Source organism: Myotis lucifugus, unplaced genomic scaffold (genome assembly GCF_000147115.1).
Source record: "Myotis lucifugus unplaced genomic scaffold, Myoluc2.0 scaffold_444, whole genome shotgun sequence".
Lineage (NCBI taxonomy): Eukaryota > Metazoa > Chordata > Mammalia > Chiroptera > Vespertilionidae > Myotis > Myotis lucifugus.
Genome location: NW_005871492.1, coordinates 274,312 through 293,768, shown reverse-complemented (window position 1 = coordinate 293,768; position 19,457 = coordinate 274,312). Strand labels below are relative to the sequence as shown.

Here is a 19,457-nt window from a genome sequence, read left to right as displayed (position 1 = left end):
AACAATGTTCTGAGGAAGGTAGGGTGAAGCTGGAGACTGAAAGCATGCAGCTTGGTTGAAAGTCTTTTTACAGGGAGATCGGAATCCTCAGTGCCTTCCCCAGCCTGCTAAGCTCAACAGTGGTCCCTACTCTTCCACTGGATACAACTGATTATTCTCTGGGGAAACAGCAATTGGAAATTAAAATGACTTTTAACCTAGCCTATACCCAGCCAAACTATCAAGTCAACATGAGGCTCGAATTAAGACATTTTCAGACATGCAACGACTCAGAAAACATACTGTCCTGAGGAAGTGCCTCTCAAACTCTCCTCAGCACAGGAACCGCCTGTGGATCTTAGTAAACTGCAGATTCTGATTCAGGGGGCCTGAGAGTCCACATTCCTAATAAATCCTGGTGATACCAGTGCAGCTGGTCCCTGGACCATACTTTGAGCAGCAAGATAGCATACACAGTAGCAGTTTTCAACGTATGGCCAAGGGACCTCTGGGGGGCCCTGAGATTTTGGGGGGATCAGTAAGGTCTTTGCTTTTCCAACTGCATAACTTTGCTGAGACTAAACTTTCTTCATACATTTCAACTAAAACAATACATCGTGACAGGTGTGAGCATCCAGCTGTCTTCTATTAAACCAGACATTAAAGAAATTTGCAAAAATGTAAAACAATACCTCTTTTCTCAGTAATGTTCTGTTTTAATATATATATATATGGAATAACACTTGTGTCAACATATAATGTGTTTTATTATTGCTATTTTGACTTGAATTAATGAACATTTTAAAGAGCCCTTAAATTTCTAACATGGTAAGAATCAATAGGTAGAACCACTTTGTATATCAACAAACGTTTTTGGGGCTCCTCGATCAAAGGCTCCTGAGACCAACATGTTTTTAAAAAGCTGCACTAGAGAATATGCTCAGGAGAAGACAAAGGGTTTTAGACTCCAAGGCTGGAAAGATGAGAGTGAAGCCCAGGAGAGCAGCTATACTAGTCTTCTCTGCTGATGTAGAAAACTACTACATACTTAGTGGCTTAAAAACACACAAATTTATTATCTCACAGTTTTTGCAGAAGTCCAGGCTCAGCATGGCTTAGCTGGTTCTCTGCTTAAAGTCTCACAAGGCCAAAAATCAAGATGTCACCGGCTGTAGTCTTTTCTGGAGGCCCTGGGGATGGCTCCACTTCCAAGCTCGCTGAGGTTGTTGGCAGAAAGCAGTTCCATGTGGTTGTATGACTGAGGTCCCTCATTCCTTGGGTCAGTCTCAGCTTTGAGCAGTCACCCCCATTGCTTGCTTCATGGCTGCCTTCCTTTATCTGCAAAGCCCCTAACAGTAAGTCAAGTTCTTTTCACAGTCCACATCACTCTGACCTCCCTTTCTGTCTTGTCTTTCCTTCCACATCTCTCTGACCAACTTCTCTGCCTTCCCCTTCTATTTCTAAGGGCTTATATGGCTATACTGGGCCCACAAGGATAATCTCCCTATTTTGAAATCAGCTGATTAGTGACCTAAATAACATCTGCAAAGTCCCCCATAGTAGCACCCTGACTGGTGTTTGACTTACCAACCAGTGGATGGGAATCTTAGGGAACATCTTTCCTATTTTGCCTACCACAACAGCAAAGGGGAATTTTCAGATGACAGCTGGTGGTTTGCCTAGGCCCCAAGCTGTCCAGGTTAGAATAGGCAGACTGAGGAATATGAAAGAAATAGAAGGAGCTGATACATTGGAGCATATAAAAAATCTTATTGAGAGGAATAATACATAGATGTTGGAGTGCTTGGATAAGTTTAGCAAGAAGCTCAGAGATAGCTAAGCAAATGAAAAAGCAATGTGCTCATTATTCCAGAACGAAATAAGAAATTGAAAAAGAAAGGAGACTCAATTATCATGAACTTCTTGGTTTGGCAGTGCACAATCTTTGCTCATAATGTAAACAATATTGATTTAACAGCAAAAATTTGTGACTATGGCCTGGCTGGTATGGCTCTGTGGTTGAGCATTGACCTATGAATGAGGAGGTCAAGGCACATGCCTGGGTGGCAGTCTCGATCCCCAGTTGGGGGCGTGCAGGAGGCAGCCGATCAATGATTCTCTCCCACTTCCTTCCTCTCTGTCATCAATATATATATATATATATTTTTTTTTAAAAAAAGGTTGGAATTCTAACAGCAAACTGGTAACTAGTTATGGAGATGGGGGGCTTAAGGTGGAGCTTAAGGGTGGCGCTGGACTAAAGGAACTTCCACTTTTTAACCTATCTTATGTGTTGTTTAAATTTTTATACAAATCATAGATTCATATACTACTATTTTAAACTATAAATATTTTGATGCAATTTTTTTCCAAAAGATCTTTTATTTGTCTTACACCAGAGGCTGAGTGGGGGCCAGTGTGAAGCAGGCAGGCCCCGTCTCCACCCTCATAGAGGTGGAAGTCTGACGGGAGACAGGGAACCCAGCACTGACTCACAGTTCGGACAGCCCTGTGCTAGAAGAGATGGGTCATGCAGGAGCCCAGGGCAAGGGCACCTTTCCTCACCTGGAGGATGGCCAGGAAAATGAGTGGAACTCAGGAGGCAAACTGGGGAGAGGAGGATGGGGGGGGGGAAGTACAGCAGGCAGAGGGAACAGCATCTGCCAAGCCCCAGCGACCATGGCTCCCTCAGGAAATTCAGAGTAGCTAGAGCTCTGGGAGAGGAGGGAGGGGAAACAGGAATAGAGAGGGGGCAGGGTACCATCACAAAGACCTGTGAAGTCTTATTAAGCAGGTTGGACTTGACCCTGAGGGCCAATGGGTAGTCACAGAGGACTGTGAGCAAAAAGGGCTGATCGGACTTGACCTTTAGCAAGCTCAGTATTCAGCATTTTCTCCGCCAGATTACATCAGCTGTGAAGCAAGGTATTCTTATTCCCATGTCACAGCTGCAAGAGTTTCTTTTATTTTTGAGAACACTGGGCAGTGTTTTCCCAGCATCAACGGAAGGAGGACCATGCATCCATCTGTCCCAGCTCATGACTCCTGGCTTTCACTGTCACCTTTAGTAGACACTTTTCCCTGGGGCCGACTATGTCATCATTCCTAAGCCACTATTAAACATAATAATAATAACAAAAAAGAAATTTTTAAAAAAAGAAAGAAAAACAAAAAACAAAATAAATAACATGAGAATCAAACCCTGGGAAAAATCCAGCCCTTGCCAGAAACTTCGTATAGAGGAATTCCCTTGTGAAGTCCTGCTCAGGCAGGTCTGTTCCCTACTCCAGGCCCTGCAGGGCCCCCGGGGCTACATTCGTGAACATCATCAGAGCCTCAAATCATCCATGTTAGCACAGATATAGATTTGCTGGCAACTGCTGGCATATTCCTTCTCCTCTTCCCATCCCTCAATGTCATCCCAGCTTAGGGTTTCCTCTTGGCTTGTGCCCAAGTGGCGGCTTTTAGGCCACTGTCTCTCTCTCAGGCTCTGAGCTTGAGGGTTTTCGGTGACAATGAGCTCTCTTGGGAATTTTCTCTCCCGAATTTTTTATGTCTGACATTATTCTCTGTTAGGACACACATTCTGACATACAGACCTTTGCACTTTTACAACGTGCTTAGTGAAATCACTGATTTCTGTCACTTGCAATTTAGGAATGACGAATGGGAGAAAAACCAATGTAGCTTCTTGCTTTTAGCAGGCACCATATAGTAACAGTGGCAAGAGGAGGAATCCAGAAATTATCCCCAAGATTTTCATCTAGCATTTATTTACCCGGGGGAGTATTTCACTATTTTGAAGCACTGAGAGCTCGAAGCTTCTTTTAGCGGGTAAGGCAAATAAGAAATGTTTTTAAATACAGTTTCATAGTTGTGTACTGTGAAATGATGTATTTCTTTAAAATGCACTGAGAATCTCTAGTGAATTATCTTTACCAGTGTCACTTAAAAAGACAGAGGTGATCTTTGCTTCGTGACCTAGAGTGACCCCCTGCAATGAGGACAGGTGCTCTCACAGGTGCTCTGCGGCACCCTGGTCAGTCTCCATCTTCTCTAATAAGGTAAGACGTGCTCATTATCAGCCTTCAAGAAAACACCGTGAATTGATGGGCATAGATAGCTTTTTAAAATCATGTCTTTCTCACCCTAACCGGTTTGGTTCAGTGGATAGAGCTGCGGACTGAAGGGTCCCGGTTCGATTCCGGTCAAGGGCATGTACCTTGGTTGCAGGCACATCCCCAGAAGGGGGTGTGCAGGAGGCAGCTGATCGATGTTTCTAACTCTCTATCCCTCTCCCTTCCTCTCTGTAAAAAATCAATAAAACATATATATTTTTTTAAAAATCATGTCTTTCTCTGTTTGCTGTACTAGACTCTAGTAGGGAATGGGGAGCAAAAGGGACATATTGTCTGTCTTGGGTAAAAGCCCTCCAGCGTCTCCAAAAGGTCTTTCTTAATAATCTCAGTCAGTATGTCTCAGGCTAAGAAACCTGGGATTGTAAGCAGGTCAAAATGAACCTTTTTCTCAAAAGCAAACTCTCATTAACCAACTTCAAGGTCTGATATGCAGACACGTCTCCACCTCCACTTATGGCATTCCCTTACATGTGTTTGAAAGAGCCGATTTCTTAGAGCTTTTGTTACCACAGGCGAGCCACATTCAGAATAGGAAGGGTTGCAAGGCTCAGTGAGCATTGCTGCAGGCTGACAATGGAACTGACAAAAGCAATAGGAACCAGACCCACTGTGACTGAACAACTCAACACTATGTGCCCAGCATGATATTGAGAACTTTACTAGCATTACTGTGACCTTCACAATGACTTTATGGAGTAGTGACCATTATCACCAAGGCTTAGCAATGTTAGTGTGCACAATCCCAGAGTTAAGAATTGCAAAGATGAGATGTTGTGGCTGAGACTTCTAGATGTCCATCAAAATGTACCTACCATTTGACTATAATAAGGGGGTACATGATCCCCTAGCCAGAAACAGTATTTCCTCACTGACCTTGCAACTAGAACTGGCAAGTAGGCTAAGTAGGAATCAATGGGATTTGAACTGAAGTAATGTGTGCAACTTGAGTCCTCTCCAACTTCAAAGGCAAGACCCTGGTCCTACTCACACTTTCTTTCTCCTTCCTGTGAACTGGAACTGAACTTGGAGATCATTCAGCTTGTGTCTAAGTTGTTCTGTCAAATACAGTAACCACTAGGCATCTGTGGCTATTTAAATTTAAGTATAATTTAAAAGTTAGTGCCTCAGTCACAATAGCCACATTTCAACTTCTCAATAGCCACACGTGGCCGGCAGCTACCACATTGTAGAGCACGGATGTAGAACATTTCCATCATCATAGGAAGTTCTATTGGACAGTACATACAGGGATGACAAGCATTAAGATGGAAGGAGCCTGGATCCCAGAATGACCCCGTGGAGCACAGCAACCCTGCTAGTCTAGTCCAGTGGTCGGCAAACTGTGGCTTGAGAACAACATGCGACTCTTTGGCCCCTTGAGTGTGGCTCTTCCACAAAATACCGACTTCTGTGCATGGGCAATGAAGTTTCAATCGCACTGTATGTGCACACCTGCACGTGGTATTTTGTGGAAGAGCCACACTCAAGGGGCCAAAGAGTCGCATGTGGCTCACGAGCCGCAGTTTGCCAACCACTGGTCTAGTCCATGAATTGTTACATGGAGGAGAAATAAATTTCTACTTTATTTAAGCCAGTATGTTTTGTGGTATATTTGTTATAGCAAATTAGCCTTTACCCTAATACAGAAAACCAGGAATATCATTGCCAGGCAATTCAGCACAATAGCCAGTGAGTGGTGGTGCTGTCTTTCTCATTCCCCTAATGGTTTCCACGGCCTAGAGATTGGACTTTTGTGTTTTGAGTATTGTACACCTGGCCCATGATGTCCTACACCTTTGGCCTGTGCAGATTACCTTCTCCTGACTTCACATCTCCTTCCTCCCTCATCTGAAACATTGCAATATTTATGGAATTTTATAAATATGGGTATAATGCAGCTAGCAGATGCTCCCAAATATAAACAAAATGCCTCCGTCCCCCCAACCCCCATATCATTTCCTATTATAAATTTTCTTGTATTTTATGGCTATTCACTATTTTCCAAGAACATATCCCTTGCTTGGCAAGAAAGTAATCTATAATATGGTGTGGAGACCGGCTACAGTGTTTGGACACAGTGTTTGGACAGGTTCAAGCCTTGGACTAGTGAGAGGGCACAGTCCTCTCATGGCCACGTGCAAGTTCCAGCTTGGAAGGCAAAGCCCTCCCAGCACAATTATAGCCAGAGGCTATAGGTGTAAGCTTGAACCTATGGTTGGAACACGTGGCCCCACGTGCCTGAGTGATGTGGGCTTGATAGAGTTCAGGTGCATGTAATTGAGTAGATTCGAAACTCACGAGAACTTTGTAACCACGCCCTTACTTTGCCTCGTGGAATGTGGCTATAAAATAAAGACTCGGCTTACAGGCTGTGGCACTCTCTCCATCAGAGAGGGCAGCGTCCCACCCAGACCCAGCTTTCTTCTCATCTATCTTTTCTAAATCCTTCACCGCCCCCACTCAGGATCACACTTGGCTGTGCTGTCACAGCACAATATGGAATAACTCTCACAGGGGCTGAAATACTTCCAGTGCATATGGCCACCACATCCTCATCTCCCTTTAATGATGTAACGTGGACCGACAACCCAGAGCTGGAAATGACCCCATTCATTCACAAAGAGAAATCACTGTCACAGTGAATGGAAATAGTCCAACTCCCCAGCTACATGGGAAGCCAGGTGAGCATCAAACCACTGCCTAGGAAAGGTGGGCTGAGAACAAAGGGAGTTAGGATTCCAGTCTTTGAAGGCACTGACATGTCTGGCCAATGGGACTGAAGTAGTCAGAGGCACTGGCTAAGGCTCAGGCTACCTACCTAGTGGGCAATGGTGTTTCTGGGACTCCTTCCTCACTTTCAGGATTGACCAGTGCCCCATGCTGACTGACATTCTTCTAGAATCTAGATAGATTTTATCAAATCTAATTGTACTTGACTTTAAGGTTCCACTTTCAGGGGACAATCTTCCTACCTCTTATTTCCAAATTCTTGGGGCGAGCCCACCACAGCTTATATACTGGAGTATATTATTAAGAGCAAAGGGCTTTAAGCATGGTATTCTGAGCAGAGCCTCATACTGGTTTCCTTTGCACTGCATGAAATCTTCCAAGCAGGGACAACACACTGAGGTTCAGACACCCTGTGTGAAAAAGAAAACACTGTGTATTGCGCTCAATACAATGGTTGGAGAGTGTCTGGGAGTTTATTTCTTAGAAAACTCAAGAGGAAAAAGTTTATTTCTTAGAAAACTCAAGAGGAAATTCCTGAAATTGTCACAGCCTTCCCTGATTTGTCAGGAGAGCACTTCTACCAAGTGGTGCTCTAAGGATGACTAATTCTCCAAGGGCTTGGGGAGCCAGCCTCTCCCTGCAGGACTGAGCGCAGTTAAGACTTATTTATAGGACACTAAATAGCTCAGTGGCTGTAGGGTCTGGGCACTGTCTTTGCAACTTTGTTGTAAATGTAGTATTATTCTAAAATAACATTTATTTACAAAACGCTACAGGACTGAGTATCTGCATTTTTCTAGGGAGATCTATGAACTTTGTATCATTGATCCATGATCCAAAAATATGTAAGGCCCACTGTCCAAGGCTTCCTGCGTTTTCCTTAACCACTACTTCCTACATAGTCTGCCTCCTTCCTGCTGTCACCCACACCTTCACCTCAAAAAACAAAACGAAATTTAGCCAGGGACTAGGGGAGGAGAGAGTGGGAAATTACTGTTTAATGGGTACAGAGTTTCAGTTTAGGAAGATGGAAAATGTTCTGGAGATGGATAATGGTGTACAAAACTGTGAATATGCTTATGCCACAAAACTGTACACTTAAAAATGGCTTAAATGGTAAATTTTGTTATGTATATTTCACAATTAAAAAATAAAAATAAAGGAACTGCTACTGATATATGGGATCACATAGATAAACCTTGAAAATATTATCTACATGAAAGAAGCCAGGCACAAAATATCACATTATGATTTCACTCAGATAAAAATGTTCCAAAATGGTGGTGACAGTTGTACATATCTGTAAATACACTAAAAACTATTGAAATACATACTTTAAATGGTATGTGAGTTATATCTTAACAACGCTGTTAAAAATTTGAATTCATTTTAAATCTAGCATCACATTTATTTGAACTTATGAAGACCTTAGGTGGTATCTAGCAAATTCTGGAACCAGATTCTGGTGACATGCTAGAAAAGGAAGAACAAATAAATGAAAAGACTGAGATTTAGAATGGCTGGCAGGGACGATCAAGAAGGTCTGTGACTGGGCATGGCAGCGCTCCCGTCACGGTGGGAGAACAAAGGCAAGAATATGAAACACACTAGCTTCAAGCTGATCAGAGACCTTTATTCTGGTCCCTGTCATTCATTAAGCAACCAACACAAATCATTTTCTTTGTCTCTGCCTCAAGCAGCAGCAGTTGCATCCAGACAGAGATGGAAGACACAGCCATGGAAGACCTTGTAGAGAAAAACGAGCAGGTTATTCTGGCTTAGGTAAAGTTAGAACAGGAAACTACAGAGTGCGACTTTCCAAGGACTCTGTTCTTCAAAGCTGAGGCCTGCAGAGGGCTCGCTGAAGGATGCAGGTGAAGGCGCACAAAGTGTCCAGCTCAGTGATCAATCCAAAGTACCTAAAAAGACAAAGAGCAATGTATCAAGCAAGGTGCCTCAAGAGCTGGGTGCGTATAACAAACCGGGCAAGGTTAAAGTGGGAGCTGCTTTGGTGCTGGCAGTTCTCTAAAACCAAACACTTGTTTAGAAGAATAGCATCCAAAAGACCCTCGGGGAAAAACAGTACAGAGGGTGGGCAGTTGGGAGTTAAGCATACTTGTCTGAAGAGTTAGATTAGAGTTGGGAAAGGCCTAAGAAGTTATTGTGTTAGTTAGCGAGCACTTATGGAGACCATATAAGGGGAGACACAAAATACATGAGATAAAACAAACAGTTTATAATTTTTTGAGAAAGTTCTAGTTCAAGATGGGATACTGAGCCCACAGGTTTCTATGTTCTATGCCAGTGATGGCGAACCTATGACACGCGTGTCAGAGGTGACATGCGAATTCATTTTTTTGGTTGATTTGTCCTTGTTAAGTGGCATTTAAATATATAAAATAAATATCAAAAATATAAGTCTTTGTTTTACTATGGTTGCAAAGATCAAAAAATTTCTATATGTGACACGGCACCAGAGTTAAGATAGGGGTTTTCAAAATGCTGACACGCCTAGCTCAAAAGGTTTGCCATCACTGTTCTATGCTCTCCTACCTAAGATTCCATTTAAAAGGGGGAAAAAAAAAAGCTTAAAAAAGACATAAATCACCTGGCCAGCATGGCTCAGTGGTTGAGCATCGACCTATGAACCAGGAGGTCATGGTTTGATTCCTGGTCAGGGCACATGCCTGGGTTTTGAGCTTAATAGGGAGCGTGCAAGAGGCAGCCAATCCATGATTCTCTGTCATCACTGATGTTTCTATCTCTCTCTCCCTCTCCCTTCCTCTCCGAAATCAAGCAAAATATATTTATAAAAAAAGACATAAATCTACAACAAAGAATTGGGGGGGGGGAATCTATCAACAGTTAAGAGATTTCAACAAAAAGTTGAGTATCAGAAATCTGACTTAAGTATATTTATCAAAAATGTAGAGGGAAAAAACAAGACTGTAAACCTAACTTGGCAGGAAAGTATCAGAGCTTTTAAAGGACCAAAGGAATTATCTGGAAAACTGGCCAGCTCCCCACAGTAAAGCTCTCTGCATTCTGGCCTTTGGGGGATACCACCATAACATCTAAAGAAAATTGCCAGGCAAAACACACACACACACACACAGTTTCCAACAGCCTTCTTATTCCCTCATTTTAAGATAGAATGAAAACTACCAGGCATGTGAAGAAATCCTACACAGTGAGAGACCAAAATTTACTTTTTTTTAAAAAAGTGAGAATGCAAATTCCTGCTAAGACCAACTGATAAAGCTGATTAAAATATTTTTTTTTAAATTCAGGCTTTGAAAAAGCTCCAAGAAAAGGAAAATCCAATATGCTGAAAGGCAAGAACACAAAGTAAACCCAGCCTTCAAAGCTGCTTTCACCCTTGAAGGCATTTTCCAATCCAAAAAACAGAGCTGAAAAACTGCTATGATTTTGGCAGGCTCAGTGAACCAAGATTCAAATCCCAGACTCAAGAGGGATGGTCTGATAACCTGACCACCCCCCCACCCCCGCCACACACACACACACCACCACCACCACCACCACCACCACCACCACCACACACACACACACACACACACACACACACACACACATTGTTTAACACTGGAGTCCCAAATGGTTAAACTCTCAAATAAGGCAAAACCAGAATTAAAGCAGCCCCCTCACAGGCCTGCAGTCACGGTTCATATCACCACAGTGATCTGAGCAGCCTCAAATCTTGAATTTGGATTAAGGAGATTCTGCACTGATAAATGCCCCTAGGTGCCTTGCAGAAGCACATGAAAATCTTTGGAGAAAGATTTCATTATATAGGCCTCAAATTATCCAACAAATAATACTTCAAATCCAATGAACCATGTACTGATATAACTAGGTATATAGAGAAAAATGACCATGAAACAGTACCAACAGAAACAGTAGACAAAAAAGAAAAAAGAAATGCTTCAAAAGGCTTGGGTATTAGATGGACACAGACTATAAAACAATTGTGCTTATGTTTAAAGAAATAAAATGCAAGCTTCAAAATACCTACAGAAAATACAAACAACAAAAAGTGACAAAATACATTTAAAAAATAACCAAATAGAATGTGCAGAACTGAAACATATAAAAATAAAAACTAGAATAAAAAAAAAATGTTAAAGGAGATAAGGTCACTGAAGGAAAAGCAAACTGCAAGGTCAATAAACATTACACAGGATACATCATGGAGTGGCAAAATTATGGTTGAGTTTTAATATCTGTTTAATGGGAATTCCAAAGCAAAAGGAGATAGAGAAAACAAACCAGAGACAATATTTCAACAGTTATTAGCTAAGAATTCTCTAGGACAGATTCACAGATTTAACAACTCTTAGCATACCCCATTAGAAATCTACACCTAGATACATCAAAGTGAAACTACAGAAATATCAAAGATAAAGAGAAGATCTCAAAAGCATACAGGAAAAAGAATAGAATAACAAGTAATTCTTCAATGGAAACCAAAAGAAGTAGAATGATAGCTTCAATGTGCTAAAAGAAAAAAGAAAAAGGCAGCTACCAGAAGACCCAAACTAAAGGAAATTCTAAAGGATTTACTTCAGAAAGAAAAAAAAATGATCACATGGAAGATCAGAAATAGAGAACGGAAAGAAGAGCAAAGATAGTAGTAAGTATATCAATAAATTTATATATCATTGACTGTATCATTGCAATACAATGATAATGCCTTATGTGAACCAACAAAGACAAAACAAAAATCCATAACAATAACATGTGTGGCAGAGACGGACTTATAAATGGAGTTAATGGATTCTAAGATCCCATATTGCTGAGACGGAGGGGAAAGGTACTAATCACTGAAGGCTTTCCCTTTGACATCAAGATGCTTGGTCCATGTGGCTCAGTTAGTTGAATGTTGTCCCATGCACCAAAAGGTCACCAGTTCAATTCCCAGTCAGGGCACATGTCCGGTTTGTGGGCTCAATCCCCAGTAAGGGGTGTGTAAGAGGCAGCCGATTGATGTTTCTCACATCAATGTTTCTCTCCCTCTCCCTTCCACTCTCTTTAAAATCAATAAAAGCATATTTTGAAAAAAAATGCTGTCACTATTACTCAACACTAATGGAGATACTAGCCAGTGCAATATGGCAAAAAAAAATTTTAAAGACATTTATTTTTTAAAATTTCTCAAAATTATCATTATTGGAAGATATTACTGTGTGATTAAGGAAGCCAAAAGAATGAACAGATAAATCATTAGAATTAGTAAGAGTTGAGCAAGAGACTAGGAGCAAAATTAACATATGTAATCATTTATATTTCTATATACTAGCAATGTTTTTTAAATGACATTTTTAGGAAGATACCACTAACAATAGCATTAAAAATATAAAGTACTTAGGGAAAAACATCTAACAGTATATGTCAAGATTTTTTCAGGTAAAATAAAAAAAACTTAATTTTAAAAAATTAAAGATCTAAATAAGTGAAAAAATATACCAGGTTCATGGACTGGAAGATTTACTATTGTAAAGATATCATTTCTCACCCAATGTAATCTATAAATTCAATGCCATCCATACCAATATCCCTTTTTGTAAAATTTGACAAGCAGATTCTAAAATGTACATCAGAATCAAAGAACAAGGTGGGAAGATTTGCTCTCTTGGATAAAGCTCCTATAATTGAGACATGGAAATAGACACACAGATCAATAAGAGAGAATAAAAAGCCCAGAAACAGCCCTGATTTATAACAAAGATAGAACTATAGAGAAAATGATATGGACAAGTAGATAGCCAAACAAGAAGGGAGAAAAACAAAAAGAAAAAAACTGGATACCTACCTCAAACCAATAGATAAAAAGGCTATTCTATTTTTATGAAAGACTAGAGGCCCGGTGCATGAGATTTGTGCACTGGAGGCACGGACGGGGAGTGGCAGGGGGGCTGGGGGGGATGGAGCCCTCCCTCAGTCCAGCCTGTGCCCTCTCACAGTCCGGGACCCCTTGGGGGATGTCTGCCTGCTGAGGATTGGGCCTAAGCTGGCAGTCAGACATCCCTCTCACAGTCCAGGGCTCTCGCAGTCAGGGACCTCTCACTCCTTACCGCCACTGCCACTGTGCTCACCAGCCATGAGCCAGGCTTCTGGCTGAGCAGCGCTGCCCCCTGTGGGAGTGCACTGACCACCAGGGGGCAGCTCCTGTGTTGAGCTCCTGTCTTTTAATAAAAAAGAAAAAAATATCCAAAAGAAAAATAGAACAACATCCCCACAAAAAAATGAACATGCATATGGAAAGATGCTTAACGTCACTAGTAATGAGGGCAAATTAAAACCACAATGCAATTTCATTACATTCTTACCAGACTGACAAAAATTAAAAACTCTGATAATACCCGGTGCTGGCAAGAATCAAGAGCAATGAGAGTTATCATATACTACTGGCACTAATGTGAATGAGGTAATACAGAAAGTTCAGCAATACCTACAAAAGGGAGATACACATATCCTATGTTCCAGGAATTTTATACATACACATACACATATACATACACATACCCAGAGAAACACATAAGAATATTCATAACAAACTGTTCATAATAGCACACACCAAAAAAAGATTATCCAAATATCAACATTAAAATGGTTCCATTGTGGTATTGTCACAATGTATTGTATGCATGCCATACAACAAAGAAAATGAAAAAACTAGATATATGTGTAACCACAAAGATGAATCTCATAAATGAATTAACCTAAAGAAAACAGCTATGAAACGGATGCTGACAAATGAATACATACAGTTTATTTCTATTTGTACAAAGTTCAAAAAAATACAAAATTCAATCCTCATATTTACAGATGCATGCTTATGTGGTAAAATTATAAAGAAAATCAAGGAAGTAATTACCAAAAAGTCAGGAAACAGTTATGTCAGGACAGGGCACAGGAAGGAATATGATGAGGAAGAAATATATATGGAGCTTCTGGGGGCTGACAATAGTCTCTCTTTGCCTAGTTGGTGGTTACAATGTTGTTTATTTTATTATTTATTGTCTTTACATTTGTTCACATTGTATTTCATAAGGAAAAACTTATAAGAATATACATATTTACACTTATTTGCATAAAGTATCCAGAAGATTACAGAGCCTGGTAACAGTTACCTGCAGGGAAGGGACCTATATCAAGTATTAAGAACAGAAAGAATATACATGAAGACTATTCACAGTACTATTTTCAACTTCTACACTTAACCTACATATAAAGCATGCAAGATTTAATTCTGATAATATGTCATCAGCCTCAACAATGTCAAAGAATAAGTGTAGATGACCCAAAGCAAGAGCTAGAAGTGGGCTAAAAGCAGGAAAGGAAAAGACAGGTGCAGTAACAATCATACTTTACAAAGTGTAAAGACAAGAAATATGTTGAAAGTTGGGTACAACAAAAAAATAGACATTTTGGTGTGTTATATAAACTGTAAAGGTATCAAAGGAACTAAAAATAATGATACAACTACCAAAAAAAAAGAAAGGAAGGCCCTAGCTGGTTTGGCTCAGTGGATAGAGTGTCAGCTTGCGGACTTAAGGGTCCCGAGTTCAATTCCCAGTGGAGGGTATGCAGGAGATAGCCGATCAATGATTCTCTCTCATCATTGATGTTTCCATCTCTCTCTCCCTCTCCCTTCCTCTCTGAAATCAATAAAAATATATTTTTTAAAAAAAGGAGGAAGGGATTTATGGGGTAGTATAGGTTAGCCAAATCTTCATTTATCATAGTAGGAATTAATAACATCTGCACTTGATAAATCATGGAGGAAGCATATCATTTAGAAATATGAGTAACCACCTGAAAGCTAAAAACAGAAGCAAAAGGGTGAGGGGCAACAGCTGCATTTCACTACAGCTATTAGGTAACTGATTTTTTTGTTGTTAATCCTCACCTGAGGATATTTTTCCATTGATTTTTAGAAAAAGTGGAAGAGAGGAGAGAGGGAGAGACAGAGAGAAACATTGATGTGAGAGAGACACATTGATTGATTGTCTCCTGCACGCACCCCGACCAGGGCTGGGGAACCTGCAACCGAAGTACATGCCTTTGACCAGAATTGAACCCAGGACACTTCAGTCCGAGGGTCGACGCTCTATCCACTGACCAAAACCAGCTAGGGCACTATCTGATTTTTAAGCATGGATATATATTGCCTTGATTAAAAAAAGAAAAAGGTAATTTTCTACTTAGAACATACACTTCTAAGGACATAAGAACATTTATTTTAACAGGTACAAAAATAATATAATATTGACTAAATCCATAGAGGCTAAAATGGTCAAAATTTTGATATATTAATGTAATATAACAGAGGATTCAATTACTGAGATTATTCTATTGGAACGTGAAAATGAACACATCTACTACTCAATAAATGGCATTACTAAAAATCCAAGCTAAGGTGCCTCATTAGCGCAGTTGGTAGCACATCTTTCTCATAAAAGTCCAAGCTAAGCACTATGCCATGGAAGAGGGTGGGATGAAAAACTGCATTAAGATCTCTCCACTTCCGTTCCTGGCACACTCCAATTAATTTATTATCCACAGGGTACTAGTGTTATATCTTTAAAATACAAATCTGAAGAGCTGGTAATTAAAAATGAGCAGGAAAAGCAGGGGCCCCAGTATTTTTGATTGGAAGACTAATAGGAAGTCAGTCACAAGAAGTTGCCTGCCTTAAGGCAGGTAGCTAACAAGTTAGTTTTAAGAATAATGAGTACATGAACAGAGAGCTTAAGAAAATGCTATAAAGAAGATACTTGAGCCGTAGCCGGTTTGGCTCAGTGGATAGAGCGTCGGCCTGCGGACTGAAGGGTCCCAGGTTCGATTCTGGTCAAGGGCATGTACCTGGGTTTCGGGCACATCCCCAGTAGGGGGCGTGCAGGAGGCAGCTGATCGATGTTTCTCTCTCATTGATGATTCTAACTCTCTATCCCTCTCCTTTCCTCTCTGTAAAAAATCAATAAAATATATTTAAAAAAAATAAAAAAAGAAGATACTTGAAGCTGGTCATGGGAATTTAAAGACATTTAAAAGGCCTAGATTGATATAAAAATGCAAAAGAAAGGTGTAAATAAAATGAAATAAATACATCAAGAAAAGATTTTGGATGGTAATAAGGCTTGAAGGAGGTAATGAGAATACCTTGGTATAGTGAAGTCAGAAATAGTTCTGAAAGAAGGTAGCTGAAATGAGATATGTCAAATATTTGCTATTTCAATTTACAAGATTTAGTTAGTAAACATGAGTTCACCTAAAATTCCTAAGAACAAACAGATACAGGTGAGTATAGAATCTCTCAAGGCAGCAAAATAATCACTTAAGAAAAAAAGGAACAAGAAGTTGTTGAAGAAAAAAAGGAACAAGAAGTACTCTTTAAATGTTGGCAATTGTTTCTGGTTTCTAGCATTAAGAGGGGAAAGATTTATACCTAGGGCAAGATCAAATTACCTAGGGGAATTAAACTTCAGAATCGACCTAACTCCACTTCTATCTAAATTTCTCTCCTATTTCTTTATGATTAGCAATCCTCGGGTAGAAGTTCTAATTCCCCAAGGGAACTGAAATTTCTAAATCCCACCAGATTTATCAAATTACTAGTTGTTCCTATCTATAGGAAGTAGGGAGAAAGAATTATCTCTACACAACTAAAGAAGAACCATGCATCCATTTTATATAAGGTTTTGAACTCAGATCATTAGCATGGAAAAGACAGCTAGAAATAATTACCCACTGGTAGAGAACTTACCTTCCAGAAAAGCAAATTCATCCACAGCTTCTATTGCATTGTCTGAAACACAAGATAAAGGGACACCTGACTACCTCTGGTCATTTGGACATCAGCCCCCACAAAGAACATAACCCACACACTGATGGAGGCAAGAGGCTTTATACAAACCAGGGTGTTTATAAAATGTGTCCCTTTGCTAACTTGAAATCCATTGCTACTCCACCACCAAATCTTACCTATCAGCTCTCTCTCTACAAGAGTAAGAAAGGCCTGGGCAAATACTGTTCAGGGAAGGGAACCTCTTTGCTCTGAGTGTCATCAGAGAAGAGTTTAGCAATATATCGGGGAAAGTGAAAATACGATTATGTGAAAGCGTGCACATGTATGATGGTTACCACCTAGAAAGAAAACTCAGAAATCAAATCCCCAGTGTCTAGGGGAAAAAGCAGTATCAAGCCTGGCACAACCTGGCAGAAAGCATAAAGAGGTCTAGTCAGCTGTGGCAACAGCTGGACTCCTTTCCTTCTCTGTCCCGACATCACACCAGCCACCCAACGCACAGAGACTCTAAACGTAGGGCTTTCTGGCACGATGGCAGCCCAACAGAAATCACAGACAGAGACCCTTTGGCACCTCTCATTTTACAGTGAGGCCTTCTGTAACCACTAAGAGGGAAAGCCCCGCCCCGCCTCCTTTGCAGCAGATGCCCCTGGGACACTCTACCCAAATCTCTCCGCTGGAGGGTTTTCCGCTTTCCTTGTTGAGCGCAGCAGTAGGCATCTTTTGCAATAGTCTCCACAAACAGTTCCTGTGAAGCAAACGGGAGAGGTGTACAGTAAGCCCTCACTTAATCTTCTGAGGCTTTAGGCGAAACGCCACATAACCAAACCAATTTTACCTTAGACGACGTGATATAAACAACAACTAAGCTCCTATGGCACCTCGTCCACATTACATGGGAAGGATGTTGAACAGATACGGGGTTATCTGAGGACCTGCTGTATTGGTGGGCACTGGCACAATTTCTGAGAGCTTCTATTGGTGAGTAGGGGGAGGGTGGGAGGGGGCTCGGATGCTTGGGGAGGTCCTCAGGGAAGCTGAAGGTGGCCCTGGACTTCATGAAGGTGTACCCCCACTTTCCCCTTCCCCTTTAGCCCATGACACGTCTCTCCTCCCTCCTTTGTCAATCCACCCCACTCATTCACTAGAGACTCCTACAAGGTCTATGGTAGACACTAGAGATGCAAATTAAAGTCAGGAGGAGGCAGGTGTAACAAACTAATACTACCGTACGCGACCCTTTTACCGTCCCCCCTTCCTACACTCACACCTCACAATGCGGCCCCAGCACCTCCCACTTCCGGCTCTTCGGTACACCCTGCTCCGACCCTCCTCCTCCTCCACCTCCTCCATCCCAATGCCCGCCCACGCCGCCGCTAAGCCCCGCCCCTCGCTGTCACTAAGCCACGCCCCCTAGCCACGCCCCCAATCGCGTCCCAGAGCCCCTCGCGCTCCCGCCGCACCGGGCCTCGTGCCAGAATGAAGATGGCTTCCTGTCCCGCGAGCGTCACATCAGGGTCCGCCTTAACCAAGGCCTTCACTCGCGCCAGAGGCAGCCTCGAGAGACGGGCCCCGGGCGCACTCGTCGGAGCTTGCGGCTGCGGGGGCCGCTGCCTCCCCACTGGACCCCTCCTCTTCGCGGGGCGTCCCGCTTTCCCGCAGCGGCCGCCGCCATCCGGCCCGTAGCGTGCTGCGCGCGGCCCCCGCCTGTGCGCGCGCAGGCAGCGCCAGCCCCTTTCCCGCGCGCGCTGGAGGCCACGCCCTCTGTGGGCGTGGCCCATCCCCTTGTGCAGCCCCGCCCCTCGCGCAGCCCAGCGCTCCTGGGAATCCGGGCGACTCGGAAGTCGGCGGGGTGTGTGGTGGCTTCATGTAGGTCCTGCTGCTTCTCGCTGCCACTGGACTGTAGTGGCCTCCTTCTCGGTTCCGGGTGGTCCTCCGGTGCCGTCCGGCCTAGTTGAGCCCAGGCACCGCCCCGTGGTTGGTGACTATTGTGGCTGGAGGTGCTGGTGCTGGGACCCGCGCTCAGATCAGGAGAAACCCAGCCCCGGCCCGCTAGTCTTGGTCAACGCAGACTGATAACCAAGGCTGCAAAGGGCACGTGCCCCCGAGGGAGGCCCGGATGTGTCCCCAGAGGGCCCAGCGCGCCGGGGAGAGAAGAGGGAGCGAATTGGACCAACTTCAGAGAGAATCAGATGCTCTGGAGGTAGGGGTAGGACTTTGACAGGCAGAAATGGAAGGAATTCAGTCCGGACAGAAACCACAAGAAAAAAGTATACAGGCTGGAAAACGTGAGGTGGCGATCACAAGGCATCCACATGTACTCGGTCATGAGTTGCATCACAGCATAGCTTCTCAAACTTTGTTCACAGGATCCCTTTTTACTCTTAAAAAATGTATTGAGGACCCCAAAGAGCAATAGGTTATATTGGTATTGATTGTATTAGAAATTAAAACAGTTAAAATATTCATTTGAAATAACTTATACATTACATGTTAACATAAATAATATTTTTATGATAAGTAACTTCTTTTTAAAAAATAAAAGTTTCTTTAAGGTTTCATAGACAACTAGATTCTTCTGCTGCTTCTGTATGTTAACATCACTTTCCATGTAGATCTGGAAAACACTCCATCTTCTTGAGGGAATGAGGATGAAAACGGCAAATAACCTCTTCATATGATTAACGAAACTGAACCTTACCTGTTGTCTTTCTAGAGATGCCAGCAAGCTTCCTCCCAAGCACCAGCAAGAGCCAGGCCAAACCCTATCAGACTAGTCT

At 42.2% G+C, this 19,457-nt stretch overlaps 1 protein-coding gene across 1 annotated transcript; it reads right to left on the bottom strand.

Annotated features, from left to right (window-relative positions):
* Positions 1 to 8,460: 8,460 nt before the first annotated feature.
* On the bottom strand, positions 8,461 to 18,367 carry POLE4 (DNA polymerase epsilon 4, accessory subunit). Its single transcript, XM_006102926.2, is given in 6 exon segments — positions 8,461 to 8,767; positions 16,636 to 16,677; positions 17,341 to 17,425; positions 18,141 to 18,281; positions 18,283 to 18,331; positions 18,333 to 18,367. Coding segments are annotated over 6 exon segments (351 nt in total). The 5' UTR covers positions 18,353 to 18,367; the 3' UTR covers positions 8,461 to 8,753.
* Between the last annotated feature and the right edge of the window lie 1,090 nt (positions 18,368 to 19,457).